Source organism: Lontra canadensis, unplaced genomic scaffold (genome assembly GCF_010015895.1).
Source record: "Lontra canadensis isolate GAN:19392208 unplaced genomic scaffold, GSC_riverotter_1.0 scaffold30, whole genome shotgun sequence".
Classification (NCBI taxonomy): Eukaryota; Metazoa; Chordata; class Mammalia; order Carnivora; family Mustelidae; genus Lontra; species Lontra canadensis.
Genome location: NW_022631024.1, coordinates 7,859,059 through 7,880,384, shown reverse-complemented (window position 1 = coordinate 7,880,384; position 21,326 = coordinate 7,859,059). Strand labels below are relative to the sequence as shown.

The following is a 21,326-nucleotide window of genomic DNA, read 5'->3' as shown; positions in this document are numbered from 1 at the left end:
GGAGTTCTCTCTCTCCCTCTTGCTCACTATCAAGTAAATCTTTAAAAATAATAAAATAAAATAGAATACCTATTATATAGTAAGGTAGAAATGAGTACAAATAAAAGGAAGGTTGTGTATAAAAATTTTTCTAGTGAATATAAAACATAAAAATCTCAAAGATAAAATTTTATTTCATCCAAAATGAAACAAGATGGGATCGGGAGGGAGACAAACCATAAGAGACTCTTTTTTTTAGATTTTATTTATTTGACAGAGAGAGAGATCACAAGTAGGCAGAGAGAGAGGAGGAAGCAGGCTTCCCACTGAGCAGAGAGTCCAATGTGGGGCTCAATCCCAGGACCCTGGGATCACGGACCCAAGCCGAAGGCAGAGGCCTTAACCCACTGAGTCACCCAGGTGCCCCAATAAGAGACTCTTAATCTCAGGAAACAAACTGAGGGTTGCTGGGCGTTGGGACGGTAGAGATAGGGTGGGGGGGTTATGGACATTGAGGAGGGTATGTGCTATGGTGAGTGCTATGAAATGTGTAAGCCTGATGATTCACACACCTGTACCCCTGGGGGCAAGTAATACATTATATATTAATTTAAAAAAAATTTATTTCATCCTGTAGTTACTAGATTCATTTGTTATAGGAAGCTTTGTTTTTCCTTGTTTCTTATATTACAATTATTAAAATCTTCACTGAAAAGTATAAACGCGAATTTATTTTTTTAAAAAAGATATTCTGCATCAGAATGAATACAAACTTCAAATTTGTGTAGTATGAATTAAGAGATATTAGAGGCTATCCACTCCCTACCAAATATTAAAGTATTTGCTTGGCTATCTCCTAGGGAATGATGTCAGGTCCTCAACATAGCATTTTCATTGCCTATCACAATCTTTCCTCTCCCTGACGTTCAGGTTCTTCTCTAGACTGGGACAGACCAAGGAACCATTCTATAGAGGTTCTTTGCAAATCCATCTTAACCTTAGGCCATTTCCAGTGCCAATGATATTACTACTCAGGATTTCTCTAGAAAGACTACCTCAGGAGCCTTGTCCAAACCAGATCCATCCCCAAATCACCTCATTTTGAAACTGAATCCAAGTGGATCTTTGTCAGTATAAGAGTGGATCTACCAAAGGTGTGCTCACAGATGATACATCAAAATGATTGTCCTAATCAAGAGGGGAAAGGCCAAAAGCAATGAGACTTCTGGCTTTGAGCCATTCATTGCAGTGCCAAATTCCCCTGTTAGAGTACCTTATTTGTATTAATCAAAATAAATCTCTCGATGTAAATACCTTTACATCTGGGCACTAAAGGGTGTTTCAGTTCTGATTAGTTTCTCTTTCTGACATTAATAATTAACCAGTAAACTAATTTACCCAAATTCTTCAAGCTCAGTTTACTTAAAAGGAGAGTAACTTCAAGAAGGTTATATCCATGGTTTACTGCTAACTCCAGCCATGGGCCTTTGGGGCACACTTTGTTTTTTAATCTTCCTGGGTAAAAGTTGGGGACAGGAGCAAACGTAAGTAAAAGAACCCATCTTCATTTTTCAATGCATCTTAGTTGTGATGAGTGAAAAATTTAACAATGTTAATTTGAAAATAAGTTTCTACTTCCTAGAATACCAAGTGAATAGTCTCATCTCTGAATGAGAATGTCATGGAAGCATCTTGATGTGATGAATGGCTAACAATATGTCAGCTTTATGGGATTGTTATTTATAAAAGTTTACATAAGTGATTGTTTGACTTCCTCTTCTAAAAAGCACAAAATAAACTCAAGATTATAAAGTTTCTTGCCATTGATTGATTATTTGTATTTGGTACATAGTTTTCTTTGTGTGTTCCAGTTACTATACATAGTAAAGCAAGTGTTATTTTGGGTTCCATTCTAATACTGTGGTTTGAAAAAAAGGTTGTAATTATTTCTAAATTTGTGAGTTCTTCACAAATTTTAGTGTTATTATTGAAATATTGTGCATTTTAAGGTATGCCTTAAAAATACTGATTTTGCATCTAGAAATAACATTTTCGTACTGAGAAGGAACTGGAGAGTATCTAATTGAATTACTCATTTCACAAATAAGGATAAATCCAGACAGAGGGGAAAGTGACATGCCAAAGATCATGCTGCTTGAAGGAGACAAAAGCAAGGTTTTTATTAAGGTCTCTTTCATACCAATTCAATTTTTTTTTCATTTTGTCATAAATTATATATACAAATATGTAAAATATAAATGTATACCCAGGCTATCATAAATTTATAACACTCTCCCACCCCAATCTGATTTTTTCACACAGCCACAATCACCCCATTTCCCAAGTAGTTCTTGTATATCCCTTTTTAAAAGACAAGTGGCAGAAACTCAAGAAATATTGAGATTAGTGGGTTCAAATCAGTGGTAGAACTAGGACTAGAACCCGGGTCCCATGATTCTGAATTCTTTCCACTACACTGTACTGGCCTTTAATGAGCATATCTTCTCTTCTCTTTGAAAAAGTGAGAGTGTACCACTTGTGGCATGGCAACCAGTTTAATTAATTTGATTAACTGATTGATTCAACAAAAATTTATTGAGCACCTACCATGTGATAGGCATTGGGTATATAGTAGATGGTATAAAGCTTGCATTCTAGTGGGAGAAGCAAATCATGGATGGATCAATGAACCAATAATGAAGGAATAAATAAAGTCAGGTGGTTATTATGCAAGGAAGAAAAAAACAAAGGAGAATCCGAGGATAAGGAAATAATGGAGCATTACCCAAAAATGTAGAAAGGAAAGGTTTCTTGAAGGAGGTGACCCTCAAACAGAGTTTGAAGGAAATGAGGGGGGAGCAAACTATGTAAATATCTGGGGAAAGAACATTCTAAGTAGAGGCCAAAATGATATTGTTGCCTCTCTGCAAGCTCAGTAGCCTGATCTTCTTAAACTGTTGAAAGAAAATAAGAAACGTGTGATACATTTTTTAAATATTATTTTTTTATGTGATTGTGGTACTGATAAACCAGTAAGGACCAAAATCTGTATGAAGGGTGATTCCAAAGCCATCTTTTAGGGACTTCTAAATACTGAATATTTTATGTTTTATCACTGCCACCACCACATAGACAATTCAAAATTAAAACAATATTAAACTGGAAAAGATAAAACTTCTCAGAATGCTGAAACTGAAATAGCTTCCCCGCCCCCTAGATTTTTCAGATTATAAAACTCTTGCTAAATCCAGTTTAGTATAGCAATTGAAATTGTTAATTCAGGAAAAAGGCTGCTTGGGTTCAGTTCCTAATTCTATAACTTAATTGCTTGACCTTGGGCAAGTAAATTACCACTTTTCTTCATCTGTGAAATGAGAGTAATAATAAGACCTTTCTCACAGAGTGACAGAGTGGTTGTAGCAACACAGTGAAAATATCTATATAGATATTCCTTAAAACAGTGCCTAGCACAGGGTAAGATTTCAGGAAATGTACCTTATTGCCACCAGAGCTTAACTTTTCTCATTTTCTGCTCTTCTGTAAGTGTAGGAGGAATTCAGATGATGGCTGGAACTCTGGAGAATCTTTCACCTCTTTTATAATTTGTCTATATGTGATTCCAAATTAGTTGTCATGTAGACTGCCAGATGTTTTAAAAGGATGGAATTGCTTCCAAGCTAATTTCATTGTTACTAAAGACTTGCTGACTTTTTAAATGTCCTAATGTTGACAGTTCTGCAAGGTGCAGTGGCAGGTGGCCTCCAGGCCTGTTTTGTCACTTGAATTAGTATCTATGAACTTTTGGGTTGAAGCACACTTCTCTCTTCCTTTATATTAGCACATGTAGCTCTCACTATTCAAATGAGAAAATTTCATGATATTTAATTAATAACCTAGTTTGTATTTTTAAGTTTTCTTTTTAAAAACAATGAAAATACACACATTTAAAAATGTTACTTTAAAAACTTGTATAGATTCATTACTATTCTTGTATAAACCACATGAAAAATAAAACTGGAAGTAATAGCCTGTGGTTGTGAACATAGCTTGTAACCTTGACCCCAATTATACACGTTTAACTAACTGAAAGACCTGAATATAAAGTTCTGCCTCATTCACTTGTAAGCGATGTGACCTTGTTCAAATTATCCTCTTTTCACTTGCAAAATAGGAATAATATTAGTATCTACACTATTGGCCTGTTGTAAAATTAAGAGAGTTGTATATAGAGTGCTAATGCAGCCTCTCCTCTGGTAACTATTCACTTATTAATATCATTATTGTTGTACGATTGTTACTATTTTTCAAAGACCTCCATCACTCCTTCTGTTTCTAAATGCCTGCTCCCAGCTCACTCTTACTATATTGTTTTCTTTATCCACTCATGGTGTAACACAATACTTCTAAAATTACTTCCTTTTAACTAATTTAGTGAAATTAATGAATCTTAACATTTATTGAGTACAAATCACATATGTAAAGCCTACATATCTACAAAGTATGTATGTATCTCATTTCCTCCTTACTGCAAGCTGGTCAGGAAGGTGATATTTTCACAGGTAAATTATTTTGGTCTTAAAAGTGTTGGTGATTTTACCATGGTCATTCAGCCAATAGATGACAGAGCTGCAATTCATGCAGTGGCGTCTTTGTTGCCTTCTTCTTCATTGAGCAAAAATACTGACTCTATTTACATGTTCCAGACAACAGCATTTAAAGTCTTTCTCTGCTGCAGTAGTTCAGGGAAGGTGTTATTATTTCTAAATGTTAACTGAATCTCCAGTTCTATTTCTCAAGTCTTAATCCTAAGCTACTTCTTCTTGGAAACTATGCTGAGATTATCATGGGTCACTAAGAAATTTTGATTTTAAAATGATCACTTTTAAGTTGAGAAAATATGCCTATTTGAATCTCTCAAGTGAGATGAAAAAAAATAGAAATATAACAAAATAAATCACCTCAAGATATTGGTCCTACTCTTTTCCTATTTCAACAGGTATGTCATTTCGGCACCAAAAATGTTTCGTGTTGGAGCATCTGAAAATATTGTAATTCAAGCTTATGGATATACCGAAGAATTTGATGCAACAATCTCTATTAAAAGTTATCCTGATAAAAAATTTAGTTACTCCTCAGGCCATGTTACTTTATCCTCAGAAAATAAATTCCAGAACTCTGCAACCTTAACAGTATGTATTTATTCTTCATTTTCTTTAAACAGAATATCCTCAGTAAAATGTATACCAAGTTTGAATGTTGATAACATAGAGATTTGGCCATTTATATCACTTACCACTATGTGGATACTAAGTGATGTCAGTCACCAGTGATAATATGGATGAAACGGAAAATTTTTTTCGTGTCTGCTTTTTTAGCAATATATGTAAATTATGATGTTTGTATTGGAAAATAAAATTGCACTAATGTTGGGACGCCTGGGTGGCTCAGTTGGTTAAGCGGCTGCCTTCGGCTCAGGTCATGATCCCAGCGTCCTGGGATCGAGTCCCACATCGGGCTCCTTGCTCGGCAGGGAACCTGCTTCTCCCTCTGCCTCTGCCTGCCTCTCGGCCTACTTGTGATCTCTCTCTCTCTCTCTGACGAATAAATAAATAAAATCTTAAAAAAAAATTGCACTAATGTAAAAATATTTGGAAATAAATTGAAAACACATGTTTACTACGAAAACTAGCATTACAAAGAAATAGAAAAATATGAATATGCATCTTGATCTGTAATGCATTGCCTACAAAAACCCAAGACTGCTATCCGGTATTTGTCAATTATAGCTTCCAAAACTAATGAAATTACTGATTACTAAACTGAATAGCTCTCATTGACAACCTGTAGTTAATACAAAGAACAATATGGATCAAATAACTTTTCCTTCTATTTTGATACTATAGTGTACCTTGGTTAGAGAAGAGCTTGCAACTCATTTCTTATTTAAAATTCTGACTAAAAATTACTTTTATACTCAAAATATTGTTTTAAAGTCTGATAAAAATTCAAAAATAAAAAACCAGAAAATGAAACACTACTAGACTTGAAAGGGGCTCTGATGTAGACCAGTGTTTCTTTATTTTTATTATTTTTTTAATATTTTACTATTTACTTGACAGAGAGATAAAGAGCACAAGTAGGTAGAGCGGCAGGTGAGGGAGAGGGTGAGGGAGAAGGAGAGAGAGAAGGAGGCTCTCTACAGAGCAGGGAGCCTGAAGTGGGGCTCAGTCCCAGAACCCTGGGATCATGACCTGAGTTGAAGGCAGGCACTTAACCAACCCAGCCACCCAGGCAACCCTAGACCAGTGTTTCTTTAAAGTGAACTCCTTAAAAAGAATTTGAAATTTGAAGTTTGAAGACAGTTTAAGATTAGAATTATATTGATATTTAGTACTTTGAATTTATTTTGTAAATTTGTTTTGATTTCATAATTATGTAAACCTTGTAAACATAAGATTACACCTAGTCTTGGGCTGTACATATTTAAGTATCATTGTAATAAAAATAAATTTTTATTATATTACAAATAATTAAAAGTCAGCACTGAGAGTCCTTCAGAACATTTTATCCTTTCAAGGAGGTCTGTATATTACTCAAGTTTGAGAAACATTGATCTAAATAAATTCTAACCAAATGAAAGAATTTTTATTAATGTTCTTATTGTAAATGTTTGAATTTCTTAAATACTTCCCCTTACTAGATTTATTAAGAATTAAAATTAATTTCCCAATTAATTTCAGTGGACACTCTTTTTTCTTTTTAAGATTTTATTTATTTATTTGACAGCGAGACAGAGCACAAGTACGCAGAACAGCAGGCAGAGGGAGAGGGAGAAGCAGGCTCTCTACTGAGCAGAGAGCCCAATGCAGGGCTCCATTCCAGGACCCTGGGACATGACCTGAGCCCAAGGCAGCCACTCAACTGACTGAGCCACCCAGTGTCAGTGGACACTCTTACCTGATGTCACTAAGATATTTAGTGTGGCTATTACCTTTAAATGTAAATCAATCAAATTTATCTAAAATAAAAAAATTTCAGTTTATGAGTCACAATAAGAAGTAGGTACCATGCTGGACGACATAGATATCGAATATTTTCATCATCACAGAAAGTTCTCATGACTCGTGTGGACTCAAATAGTTAATTGAAAGATTAAGTAGAGAATCATAAAACTTGATACATATCTTCAGCATTTAATTTTATCCTAACATTATAATGTATCTTTGTTTGCCAGTTGTTTGATGTTATGCCAAGGTCTTTTCTTTAAACATGGGTCCCCTGGTTGGAGTGTCAAATCTTATTTATTACGTGTCACACCTTTAACGAACCATCTTTGTTGACAGTTTCTGTTCCTTTCAAGTGGAGAAGGAACTTAAAGACACTTGCAAGGCAGTCTGAGAGCAGAATCTTTATGGGCTGTTACCACCTTCCAAACTTTGACAGCGCTCTCACGCTTGATTCGACAGCAGTTGATTTTAGTGATTAACTTTCATCCCAGGTGTCCAAAGCCTGAGTTTTCATAGAAACACTTCTCTTTCTTTTATTACCCTTTATGTATTATATTTGCATATCATGCAATGTAAAGTGGATAATTACGATTACATGCACCAAACGAGAAAGCATGCAGCTCAACAGGTGGGAGCAGAGGGATGGAGATATAGTACAACATATCCCGAACATCCATCAGGATGCGGAACTGAGGGAGTGGACAACATACTAATCCAGTGCTGGCCAAGTGAGAGTTTGTTAAGAAGCTTCTGTAGTAGTAGTTTTATTAAATGTATATAAAATCTAGGAAACATGAAAACCAAAAGATTTTTTAATTGCTTAAAGCTAAATTTTATCTATGATATTTGACACTGACAGGGTTTGAGTAAAATTTATTCACTATTCTGTCTCTACTACTTTTTAAATGGTTAAATACATACACTCATTTTTGTGTGTGTTCTAACGAGATGACAGCAGTATTTAGAAAATCAACATGTTTTGTAACTTGAAAATTATACTCCATTCCATCATTTTTTTCTTTTACAGATACGACCCAAACAATTGTCTGGAGGACAAAAGCCAGTTTCACATGTGTATTTGGAAGTTGTATCGAAGCATTTTTCAAGATCAAAAAAAGTGCCAATAACCGATGAGAATGGATATCTCTTCATTCATACAGACAAACCTGTTTACACTCCAGAACAGTCAGGTAGGGTATAAGATGATGCTTTCTGTGGTGCAGAGCAGGTGATTGACATATTGTAGAGATCTTTTAACACTTGAAATTAAGTGTAAACAGGTTTCCAGCTTGCTCGAGTCTCAACTCCCAATGATTTTTACATTTATAAATATATTTTAATTTAAAATTTATATGGAGATTGCTAAATATGTAATTTAAACTTAAATATAAATTTTAAGTTCATATGGAACCTGCAAAATCAATAATTATATTATCTGCCCCATTAGTTATTTCCACAAAGAAGAAAGTTTTTTAAAATGGTGAAATGTTGTGTTATATCTTATTTATTAAACAAGTATAAGATGTAATTGCAGCTATACTTTTGGCAATGGTAAAATAATTTATTATAGAGCCAGGTTCATAAAAACAACTTCCTTTGACTTTGGAGCTATTCTTCAAAATTCCGAAAAAAAATCCAACCCTAGGGGATCAGATGTTTCAGCAAAGAATAAACTAGATCACAGAATAGATGAATATTAATTTTCTAAGGGGAAACTTATTTCTAATAGAACATGGCTTTGTATTCATGGTTCCTTTGTTAGTGGGAGAAAGGGCAGTATAGAGAGAATAAAATTTACCTCACAGAATTGTTGTGAGAGGTAGGTGAATTCATATGAGTAAAGCACTTAAAACAGCGTCCAGAACAGAGTAAGCACTAGGAAAGTGTTTTCCATTACTATCTGATCTGTAGAATAGCACAAAGCCTTATTTACACAGAAGAAAAAAATTACTTAAAAGTGGTCTCTTAGTTAGAGACTTAATCTCACAAAACAAACCTAGGGTTGCTGTGGAGGGGGTGGTATGGAGAGAGTGGTTGGGTTATGGATGTTGGGGAGGGTATGTGCTATGGTGAGTGCTGTGAAATGTGTAAGCCTGACGATTCACAGACCTGTACCCCTGGGGCAAATAATACATTATATGTTAATAAAAATAATTAATAATTAAAAAAAAAAAGGATTTTAAAAAGTGGTCCCTCAGAAATTGATTAAATCTTCCTATTTATAGCTCTAATGTCCTAAACCACACATTTAATCTGAAGATCCTTGAGGGATTTTTAATATAAGCATCATTAGAATAAAGGTTTAAATCTTCAAGGCTTTGTAGGATAAGGACTTTATTGACCCAAATCCCTCAATTCCATGCAACCTGTGTCATGCCTTCCCCTCCAGCTTTCTCAATCACCATGCTCCCCCTTATCTGTGTAAACCAGCCAAACTGACCTCTTTCTATTTGCATTCTCACACTCTTCCCCACTCTGCCCTCATGTGAAGGTCTGTATATCTCTGCCTGGTACATTCATTCCCCCAAGCCCCACCCCCACCCCCACTTTTCCTGATTAACACCTACGCAACTCTTACATGGCATCCTTAGAGGGCAGCCTTCTCTCACCTCTCTGACCACTTCAGAACTCCCTCTTCTGTGTTCTCAGGAAGCCTGGCAGTTCTCTTTGTCGTGCTTCCCACCCCGGAATTGTACATACTCTTGTGTAGTCATATGTTCACTCTCTCCTCCACTCCACTGAAAGATATCCATGTCTGATCTGTCTCACCACCATATCTTCAAGTACAGCATAGTTCCTGCACATAGAAGGCATCAATACATTCTTTTTAAAAGATTTTATTTATTTGACAGAGAAAGAGACAGCAAGAAAGGGAACACAAGCAGGTGGAGTGGGAGAGGGAGAAGCAGGCTTCCCGCTAAGTGGGGAGCCTGATACGGGACTCTATCCCAGGACCTCAGAATCATGACTGAGCTGAAGGCAGCCGCTTAACCGACTGAGCCACCCAGGCACCCGCATCAGTACATTTTTTAAAAACCTAACAAGCCACATTTTTGGTACTAAAGAATTATATTGATCTTGCCTCTGATACACTGTTGTTATGAAGATTAACTTTCTAATCTAAATACAAACTGGGTTAGAAAGCAGATAAACAGTAGACATAGAAATAATAATACTAAAATAAAAATAATAAGCATTTATTGAGTAGTTATTGTGCGCCAGGCTATGTAAAAGCTTTGTCTCATTTAGTTCTTATAACACTATAAAGCAGATACTAACAGTTCTATTTTAAAATGAGAGAACTAAGATTTAGAAGGATTAAGTGTCCTACTCCAGGGCCATTAGGAAGTGGTAGTCGTGGGAGTGAAACCAAAGTTTTGAACTCCAGGGTGTGAGCTCTTACTTTTTTCTGACATTCTGCCTCTGCTAGCATCCCAGTGATGCTAAGGGATGAGCTGGTTATGTCCATAATATAAGAGGGAGGACACAAGATGAGAGAAGAATATAGGAGGGAGGACAAAAGTTGGGAGAAGGGGAACAGCAGACAGTGTATGTGTGTGTGTGGGGGGGCGGGTATTTACTGAACATTTTGCTTTGACCTTATGGTTTTAGTGAAACCAATTTTGGAGAGCTTAATGTGACTTCTTCTGTAGAGCTTTACATAATACTGACTCTTTAAAGGGCTTGTGATTCCAGTTCAGTTTTATTTTGTGAGTAAAGTTTCGGCCATGAAATGATCTGAGTATCAGTAAATGAACATCAGAGAAATCACTATATGTCATGTTGGAAGGAACTAGAATAGCTTGTCTCAAGCAGCTAAGGGTTCACTTCTAAGCAGATGCAATTGTCTAAAAGGCAGGGATCTTTTCATGGGCAGAAACAAATGAAGAGAACTAATTGTTCTTGAACTCTTGCCATTTCTCATTTAATAATTTAGTAATTATAGGATCTGGCTTAGTGAATCTAACAATTATCTAATTTTCCATTAAAATCCATAACTCTAATATAAGACAATATAGTATACTCTCATATAACCATAAGGGAGAGATCACTATTTTGCTACTATGAAATTCTCAATAAACAATGGCCTACTGTGTGTTCCCAAGAAGTTGTAAGGAAATATATTTTGATAAAGTGGACTGTACTTTAAATTCACTAGGAAAAGTAGCTCTTTAGAGGAATCCAAGAGGATTGTCTTTAAAGGAAAATAATCTTTAGTAACATATGTGTCTGTAAAGTAACATTTTCTTTCCTTTAAGTATGAATTTTTGTGATAAAAAATTTTTGTGATTTTTAAAAATTATACTCATCTCTTTTAAGGATGATTATTGCAAAAAATCAAAATACCCTTGTGTTTAGCAGAGGTTTTGATGATATCAATTGTTTTTACAGTAAAGGTTAGAGTTTACTCACTGAATGATGACTTGAAGCCAGCCAAAAGAGAAACTGTCTTAACGTACATAGTGAGTATGTTTTTTATTTAAATAATAATTTAACTCATCTTTAGGATAAGATACATTGTTCCATAACCCTGCCCTAATACCACACTAACTCATTCAATGTTACCTGACATTGAAATCGTTAAATTTCGTTACCTGACATCTTCTGTAAGTAAAACATTGTAAGTCTATACCTCTACAATAGATAAATGTAAAACACTCATGAAAATTCACTTGCAGCAAGTTGATTTTGAACTAAATCCTTTAAATATATCCTTCATGGCTTCTTTCCTAAAGGGCATCAATCAATCACTATGAATTGATTGATTATTATTGAATATTACATATGAGATTTTTTATTTGTACAATTTTAAAGAATTACAATCTGGGTACTTACACTTAAGAAACTTAAAGTTTAGTAACATACTAGCACATGTGAAAAATAGTGTTAAACCTGAGATAAGGATCAGCAGTTATCAACCCTTTTTCAGCAATGACATAATGACATATGTAACAGATGACATGCCCAAGGGCAACAAGCACCCATGGTCTTACCCAGTTTGTATCACAACCCTACAAAATTTTTGTGGGGAAATAACTGTTCACCTATTAACAGTAGGTATATTACCCATGGCCCTTCCCTGCAAACTGCAGCAACTTTTCTCCTACTAACCACCCCAGAAGATGAAAACTTTACCAGAACACAAGTAAAGAGGAGGAATGTATAGGGATAACTTTGAATGCTTTATAGCCTACACAAATCATAAACCTTTCACAAACTCTAACGTCTAGCTCTTTTATAATGAATTACCTGTGAAACATCAGAGTGGGCCAAGACTGTGGTTGATAACTATCAATACAGACCATAAACTCCCATAGTCCAGAAAAAAGATTAGGGAGGCCAAAGGACCCATCAGGGAAGAGGAGAGATTTGGACTGGGCCTGGAACAATGAGTAGAATTGAGAGTGGTAGAGAAGACATGAGCGGGTTGCTGGAAAGGAGCGACGGACAGCAGAGTCAGAGGTGAAAGGGATTGGACAGGAAGAAAGCAACCTGATTCCAGGGCAGAGGCATCCCTGGCAACAGAGAGGTAAGTAAGATTTGAAGGTTAGACTAGGGCCAGACACTTGAATCACCAGATCTGGAAGTGAAGACTTCACATAGCAGGTGGTGGGGAGTTCCTGCAGACTTACTGAAGTGACAGGACCAAGGATGGAAGGGACATGTGTAGCCATGAGCACCACTGCAGTGGAAGTGAAGGAATGTGCAGTGAGGGAACCCTGGGCTGGGCTGCCGCAGAAGTCCCCATGCAGGGAGAGGCGTGCTATCAGCAGCAGGAGAAACACAGAGGGTGGCCTCCCAGACTGCCTGAATGAGGGCAGGAAGAGGAAGCTGGTGGTAGTAGACAACTGCAGGGAAGTGGATAGGAATTCACCAGTCAACGACAACCGTCTGAGTGTGCTGGCTTGTCCTAAAGCGTGAGTCTTCTCCCTCTGGAACCCAAGATTTTTGTGTAGGAATAGATGTACACACTGAGTAGATACCGTGGAACAAAAGCACGCTGGAGTATAAACTAAACGAATGATACAGTGGGGCAAATGACACATGGGCTCTGAGGGCAGACCAAATGGAGTTAAGAGTCATGGCTGACAGTCATCCTTTTCTGGAATAGAATAGGTTAGAGGTAAAAGAATAGACGTGGATTTTTATAAAATAGAACTAAGAAATAGCACAAGTTTTCCAGTGGCAGCAAGGAGGACTAAGAAGTGAGATACTAAGAAGTGAGATAAACAATAAACAGACCGAGTGGTATAGGGAGTCTGGAAAGGATTGAAGGAAAGTGTCCAGCTTACATGTCCTCCTTTTTCTGTCAGAAAATACCAGAGGATGTGGACAGATGCTTTTTATTTTATTCCTCCTGGTTGAGCTTGAGTGATGAAAAATCCTGGCACCACACAAGGAAGAGTGGATGCCAGTTGTCCCATGTAGGAGCTGCCCCAGGAAGAGAGGATTGAGGAAGCTGATCCCAGAGCCACAAAGATGCAGTGTACAAGAAGTGTCCTGAAAATAGTGCTCAAGAGATACCATCTTATAAGCACTGTGCATGATCAGCTGCAGGGAAAAAGAACAGCCCCGCGGATATTTAGCTGCTATCCTGATCCTTGGCAGAATAGACCTTTGTAACGTCAGGGAAAAATACCTTAAAATTCCAGCCATGAATTCCACAGTCATGACCCATGATGGTAAATTTCTGTGTTACGGTCAAAATGAACTTCTACATGTAGTCCAAAGAAAGTAAAATACCTTGTTTTGATAATTTTCAAACCCACATACAAAGGGGAGATTATGGGGAAGCTTTATGAAAAATTTCGGGTTTGTTTAACCATTTTGAGTGTTTTACCAAGTTCAAAATACCCATAGTGCACAGTTATAAAATATCTAGCTAGTTAAAGCATTTTGTAGTATATTTGCTTTGGAAAAGTTCAAATGAACAGATATGAAGTTTAGATTCCGGTATCTATAAAGCCTGTAAGTTCATGTTTGGTTAGTTGTAACTTCTATTATTATTATATTTCTAATTTTAGTCATGCAATAGAAAGTTGAGTCTCTTCTGGATAATTGTGGCAAGGATATCCTGGATACCAATATACACCTTCTCTTCCTCCTTTCCTCTCTCCATCTGTGTGTGTGTATGTGTTTGTGTGTGTGCGCGCGCATGCACACGCGTGTAGCAGGAGATGGAGAACAGTTTCAAAGAGGGAGGGAAGTAGCTTAAATGACCCCTATTTGCCTTCCACAATATTTAAGTTATCTTCCTCCTTCGTATTTAATTTGAAGACATAGATCTTTGTTAGTAAATACTCCTATAGGTCAAAGATATTATAATCAGTTGATTTTTTTTAATGTGGCTTATATGCTTTGAGGTTGTTTGTTTCTATTCAAAGGATCCCGAAGGATCAGAAGTGGACATTGTAGAAGAAAACGATTATACTGGAATCATCTCTTTTCCTGACTTCAAGATTCCAACTAATCCTAAGTATTTTAAAGTATTTGTTAATAAAGTTTTCTCTAGAAAACACATCTGAAACTTTGGATTGTGAGAGAGATAACCAGTCAAATGGAGCTGCCTGTTGTTAACAAGGGTGTAAGCGTGAAAGGGATGAGGTATACAAAGGAGTCCACTTGGGATAAGCATGGGGTGGTATACAGAATCGTTGCATCACTATAGCGTATGCTGAAACTAATATAATACTGTATGTTAACTCACTGGCATTAAAATAAAATAAAACAAATAAACCATCAACCCTCTACCCTTCAAGGAATCTAGTAGATTATCAGTCAAAAGGGCTGGAGTGGTCCCATGCCTTGCTCTGAGAGTTATAAAAATATTGGTCCTCCATAGTCTTTGTCTGTGTAGATTACCAGAAGGCAGATTTCGAGAGGGAGAGGGTTCTCAGAGCCATTTCTTTTTGGCGGGCCTCATTTTAAGGGATTTAAGAACAAGTTCTAACAGAATGCAATGTAATAAAGATTTGGTGAACACATTCCTGGTATGTGCAAAGCACATAGAGAGTGAGATATACAAAATAAAAATGAATAATCCACAGTCCCTGCCTTCAAGGAATTTATAATACAGTAGGACAAATAACTGTACTCATAAATGGTTAAATATAACTTTAAAACAAAATCTTCTTGTGGTTATTTTTCTGCCCTCTGGAAGGGAGCTCACAGTTAATTTGTTGTTTGTGTTAATTCACTGAAGATTTTCTAGAAATGTGAGTGAAATTGGGAATTTAATTTTTAAATTGCATACTTCCTTGAAAATACTACCTGCTCTATATCATAGAATTGATCTTATTATTTTATAACTATAATCATTTATCCAACTATTATCCAACTGTATTTTGTGCCATTTGTTCCTTGACAGATTATGTGTCAGGCATGGTGGCCTCTCATGAGCACTACTTTCCTACCCCAGTACCTTTGCACATGTTGTTCCCTCTGCTTAGAATGTGCTTCAGCTTGCTCTTCACAAGGCAGACTGCTCATTCTTTAGGACACAGAGTAAATGCTCCCTTTTCAAAGAGGCTATCCCTGGATGCATAATTTAATATAGTCCCTCTCCTCTTCTAACTCTCTTATTTATTTACTTCATGGCACATATCTCAGTGTTACACTTATTTATTGGTTTGTTTATTTGCCTTCTTATTTTGTCTGTTTTGCTCACTATTGTATCTTCAGAACTTTAACATAACAGGCACTTGACAAATATTCATTGAATTAATGATGATGATAGTCATAGTATTAAGTGTTATTGATTGCATAACCAATGCGCAAAATAAATATGATCTTTTTTATTGCACAAATGAAGTTAAGCAACTTGCCCAAATCTAATCTGTCAGTAAATGGAGAAGTGGGAATTGGAAATCTCAAGGATTGTTAGCTCTATAAAGGCAGAAATTCTTCTATTTTGTTCACTTTTACCTCTAGTTCTTACCCCAGTACTCAGCAAATATTTTTAAATGAAGATTATTAATTAAATTCAGGTCATTTTCCTCTTTAAATAAACCATATTTTGTCTCTAACCATAACTTCTTTTATGTGAGGTGTGAGTTTTATCATCTGGAAAATCTTGACCTGTTATGTTTCTAGAGACATTAGTATGGATGTCCTACTATAGTGTGATTTTGGTATTATGTTAGTGTAACTATGTTCCAGGATTAAATAATCTTCAAAGGTTTCATAAGCTCTTCAAATCAAAGCTATTGACTATATTAAGAAAAAAGTACTTGAAAAAAATGACAGAATATGAAAAACTCATTACTTAAACATTTTTATTATCCTGAAAACATTCAATTATTTCTGTTTATTACTTAAAGTTCTGCACAAATAAAATATATTACTTAGGCTAAATACATCTCTACTTTCTCCTCTCTAAAACAGGAATCAATTAGATTTCCTCTGGGTAAATTAAAAATATTTGATGACTTCTATAATTTTAAATATTTTGTCTCCCCCAGATATGGTGTGTGGACAATCCGAGCTAAATATAAAGAGGACTTTTCAACAACTGGAGTGGCATATTTTGAAATCAAAGAATATGGTAATTTGTGACAAAAGTTTATTCGTAAAAAGTTAGTGTTTTTGCAGTTATGTTTTTCATTAGTGAACTTAATGCAGAATCACTCCCAGATAAAGATGAGGCAACCTGGCTGGGATGATTACAAGAACTCGTGGAGCTTGAACAAGTCCATCAAGCTCTCTGGACTTGTGCTCCTCATCACAGAGCCAGAAGAAACATGGTGACCCAGGAAGCTTGACAAGTTAAAGGCAAAAATTGTGATTTTTGGAGAAACTTAAATAGGCAGAGATGAGGTAAGCAGAACCCAGTAAGACTAAGATTTACTCAAATCATTACAACCATTTAGTGACGGAAAAGAAACAACTGGATTTCCATCCCCCGAGTTCAGTACTATTTTTCTTCTGGCTCACAAATCCGTAATATATTTATCTGGAATTCTAAGACATCCTTATTTTGAAATCAATCATATTGATGGACTAATAATTAACATATAAAAAGCTTATCTTGCCATTTCTTTTTTTTTTAAGATTTTATTTATTCGTTTGACAGAGAAAGAGAGAGAGAGAGCACAACAAAGGGAACGGGGCTCAATCTCAGGACACCAGGATCATGACCTGAGCTGAAGGCAGACACCAATCCACCTGAGCCACCCAGACTCCCCTGTCTTTCCATTTCTTGTAGTTGTTTTAAAGCATTTGTGTGTTCTGATATCGAGTTTAACTTTCTTTTGTTTGAGGTCATTTTTTATTCCTCCAGAAGACTTATAATAATACAGAGAATAAATACACAAATTTTAACAATTAACAAAAAAAAACAAACAGTGACCAAAAAAATTTGTTACACTGAAAACAATTTTAAAAGATAATGGGCTCTCAATAACCTATAATCCTAACTGAGCTTCCTTCCTCCGAGTATTTTTACTGCTTCCTGTGTATATCTAGAATTCATCCACCTCCTACTGTCTATGGCCACCCTCATCAATTCATCACCAGGCCCCCTCCTGGACTACTGCAAAAGCCTCCTAACTGCTATCTCCTCTTCCAAGCTATTCTCATTTGGTATTGGCCAAAATCTTTAAACGCAAATCTCATCATGTTATTTCACTTTTGAAAAGTCCCCAGTAGCTCCTCATTCCTTTGTTATGAAAATAAGAATCCTTATTTTGAGCTGGTCCTGCCTTCCTCCTCTGGAGCCTCATTTTATACTGTGCATCCCCTTACTTCCCTCCAGCAGTGGCGACTTTGGATATGATGTTCCATCTGCCTAGAATACTTCTCCCCTCCCTGATTACCTAGCCAACTCCTACTCATCTTTCAAGTCTCAGCCGAAAAGCTGTTTATTCAGCAAATCTTTTCCTAACTTCTCTTTCTTAGGAAGAATGAATTCCCTATACTTGTATATTGGTTTTCATAACTGTGGTGTAGGTATTTATCTGTGTAATTATTTGTTTATCACTATCTTCGCTGCTTGACTGTGAGCTCAGTAAGGACAGGGTTTGTGTCTTTCTGTTCACTGTGATATACCCGTCAATAAGAGTGTGCCTGCTCTGCAGCAAGTAGGTACTAGATGAAAGGATGAAGTGTTTTCCTCCACCTCATACATACAACTGCCTTCATCTATGGTAACACAGGAATGCAGCCTAGAGCAACAAAGTGCATTCTTCTTTTAGACTTCTCGGTCTAGGAAATATGACTCATATATGAAGCCAGCTTATGTTAAACTTATGTGTCGATCTTTGTCCACAATATCAGGGCCACTGAGTTACCTAATTTTCTATTAATGGTTGTGCTGGCTAATAGAATTAGATTCCATAAGCCCTGGTACATGGTCTTAGTTAGTCTAAAGAGAAGGCAGTGCCACTTTGACAGATGAAATTGTTTTCTCTCGGGCAATCAATGCGAGAGAGAGAGAGAGAGAGAGAACTCCTTCCTTTCTACACTAATTTTAAATTTTGTATGGGTGTTCTTTCTTTTAGCTAATTGTAAGCTTTCTCTCTCTCTCTTTAAAAAGATTTTATTTATTCACTTGAGAGAGAGACAGAGAGAGAGCATGAGCAGGGGAAAGAGGCAGAGTCAGAGGGAGAAGCAGACTTCCTGCTGAGCTGAGAGCCCAACATGGGGCTCGATCCCAGGACCCTGGAATCACAACCTGAGCTGAAGGCAGACACTTAAGCATATGAGCCTCCCAGGCTCCCCAAGCTTTCTTTTCTTGACTAAAGTCAGAGTTTTATGTTGGAATTTGGAAACCAGATGGGTTTCTGGTTGGGTAACCGGATGAGTTATGTCCATAAACCATAGGTTTATGGGTTATGACATAAAAGGGAACTTTAAATAAGCAAGAGTTTTCATTTTCCATTTTCAATTTAATAAACCCTCATTGAGTGTATACCATATTTAAGACTCATGAGTCTTAAATACAGTTTAAAGGGTGGGAGGGGGAGATATTCAAAGATACATAGAATACAGTCTTTTCTGTTTTCAAGGACCCCATACTCTAGTGAAGGAAATAATCAACTGACTATACTAAATGCTGTAATCAAAGTAAAAGCAAAGTACTTCTGGTACATAAAGCTGGAGAGACCTCTGGTAGAGTGAGAGGTCCCCCACGGATATTGTTGGCAATGATGATGATGGTCTTGATGATGACAAGGTCAATGTTGTGTTGATGTTACAGCTTGTCCAACTATACCAGAAAGAAGGCTACTCTCTCCCTGCTGAGCAGGGAACCTGCTTCCTCCTCTCTCTCTGCTGCTCTCCCTGCCTGTGCTCTCTCTCCTTCTCTCACTCTCTGTCAAATAAATAAATTCTTTAAAAAAAAAAAGAAAGAAAGAAAGAAGGCTACTCTAACTTAAATGCTAAAATTGCCTCTTTGTTTTTATTTTCAGTGATGCCACATTTTTCAGTCTCAATAGAACCAGAAAAGAATTTCATTAGCTATAAGGACTTTAATGATTTTGAAATTACAATAAAAGCAAGGTAAGAATTTTTTTTCTTTCAGTTTATCTAGCTAAATTGAGTGCCAAGTCTGGTTGGTGATAGTTGCTTAAGTGAGAAGTGTGATTCCTCCACCTGCCCACACTTTACTGAGATATCATTGACATGTAACATTGTACAAGTTTAAAGTGTACAATGTGTTGACTTAATACACACATATATTGCTGTGATCTGTGATTTACTATGACTTTGGGATTGACTGATTGAGGAGATATCAGGCCTATAGTTTATTTACTCGTTTCAATTTTCTCTGATTCTGATTTTAGCTTTTTAGGTTACTCAACAGCAAAAAACAAAAAAACAAACAAACAAACAAACAAACTTAAAGTTTTAAGTCCAATGTGTATGTTTAGGAATCAGCATGACTTAGGATACTGGGACTGAGATATGAAGTCTTTATTTCTTGTCATTTTTTAATGGCTTAAAAAAGCTACTTCAAGACCCAATGCTTTAAAACAACAACGATTTATGAGGCAGCTGGGCAATTCCACTGATCTGGGCCAGGCTGAATGTCAGCTGGGCTCACCTGTGTGCCTGCAAACAGTTGGCAGGTCACCTGGGGCCTGGCTGGTCTAGGGAGGTCTTACTCACATGTCTGACGGTTGATTAAAGCGACAAAGACAGCCGGACTCTGTGTACCTCTCATCATCCAGGAGATTAGCCTGTAGTAGCAGCAATACCCACGGAAAGAATATGGAAGCATGAAAGTCCTCTTGAGGTCTAAGCTTAGGACTGGCTCACCATCATTTCTACCACATTCATTTGTCCAAATCAAGTTATAAGACCAGCCCAAAGGAAATCGATTCCCTTCATACCTTTCATCTGCAAGGAACTACAAAAGTGGTGGATTTAAGGGGCAGTGGAAAACTGGAGTTAGTTTTGCAAGCAATCTTCTGCGAAAACACAGGTTATTTAAAAATGACAATATAGGGCACCTGGGTGGATCAGTCAGTTAAGCAACTGCTTAGGTCATGATCTTGGAGTCCCAGGGTGGAGTCCTGCATTGAGCTCCCCGCTTCTCCCTCTGACCTTCCCGCCTCTCGTGCTCTCTCTCTCTCTCAAATAAATAAATAAATAAGATCTTTTAAAAAATAAAAATAAAAATGACCATATAATGTAGTTATTAGTAACAATAACCAATTTATATAATGAAATGTGTTGGGCATTTTTCTAAGTACTCCGTATATATGAGCTCACTTAATCTTTATGAAATCTCTGAGAGGCAGATACTATTTCTGTCTCCATATGACAAATAAAAAAAACAGAGGTACATAAATATTAACTTATTTGCCCACGATCACACAGCTAGTAAGTTATGTGGCCTGTCTGGTTTCAGAATTCAAGCCCTCAGTACTACCCTATACTGCCTTTCTTACTAGCATTTATTCCTAAAATGGAATGTTACTTAGTCCAAACCAACACAAAGTCTCATTTAACAGGGAATTCTAGAAACTGACTTCTTTTAAGGGAAACACTTACTTTATTTGTTCAGCCTATGGACAAGGAAGCTCAGCTCTTGCTACAGTGTTTTTGTTATGCAGGAAATTTCCTTTAGCCTCACTTTAATTCCAAACTAAAAAGGAAATACGCAGTTAGAATGTTTAAAAAAGAAATATTACAATGAGATTGGGCATGCTGCTTTTAAAGCTGTAAAAGAAAATAGGGAACTGAGCCCCACTGATACCAAATCATTGAGGAAGCAGTGTATCCTGGTTCTGGACCTGAGGGGTCTCTTGATCTCCCCAAGATCTGTTTTTTTCATTTAGCACAGAGTAATAAATATCTGCACTTTCGTTTTATTTTTATAGCTTTAAGAGGATGAAA

General features: G+C 36.5%; 1 protein-coding gene across 1 annotated transcript in view; it reads left to right on the top strand.

The window, feature by feature from the left end:
* Window positions 1-1,391: 1,391 nt before the first annotated feature.
* The window catches only part of C5 (complement C5), an 84,500-nt gene continuing 64,565 nt past the window's right edge, over window positions 1,392-21,326 (top strand). The window contains exons 1-7 of the mRNA XM_032865749.1: window positions 1,392-1,523; window positions 4,976-5,168; window positions 8,014-8,176; window positions 11,379-11,449; window positions 14,372-14,463; window positions 16,448-16,530; window positions 19,394-19,484. Coding sequence (XP_032721640.1) covers window positions 1,459-1,523; window positions 4,976-5,168; window positions 8,014-8,176; window positions 11,379-11,449; window positions 14,372-14,463; window positions 16,448-16,530; window positions 19,394-19,484 — 758 coding nt within the window. The 5' untranslated portion in view covers window positions 1,392-1,458. The remainder of the gene's footprint in view (window positions 1,524-4,975; window positions 5,169-8,013; window positions 8,177-11,378; window positions 11,450-14,371; window positions 14,464-16,447; window positions 16,531-19,393; window positions 19,485-21,326) is intronic.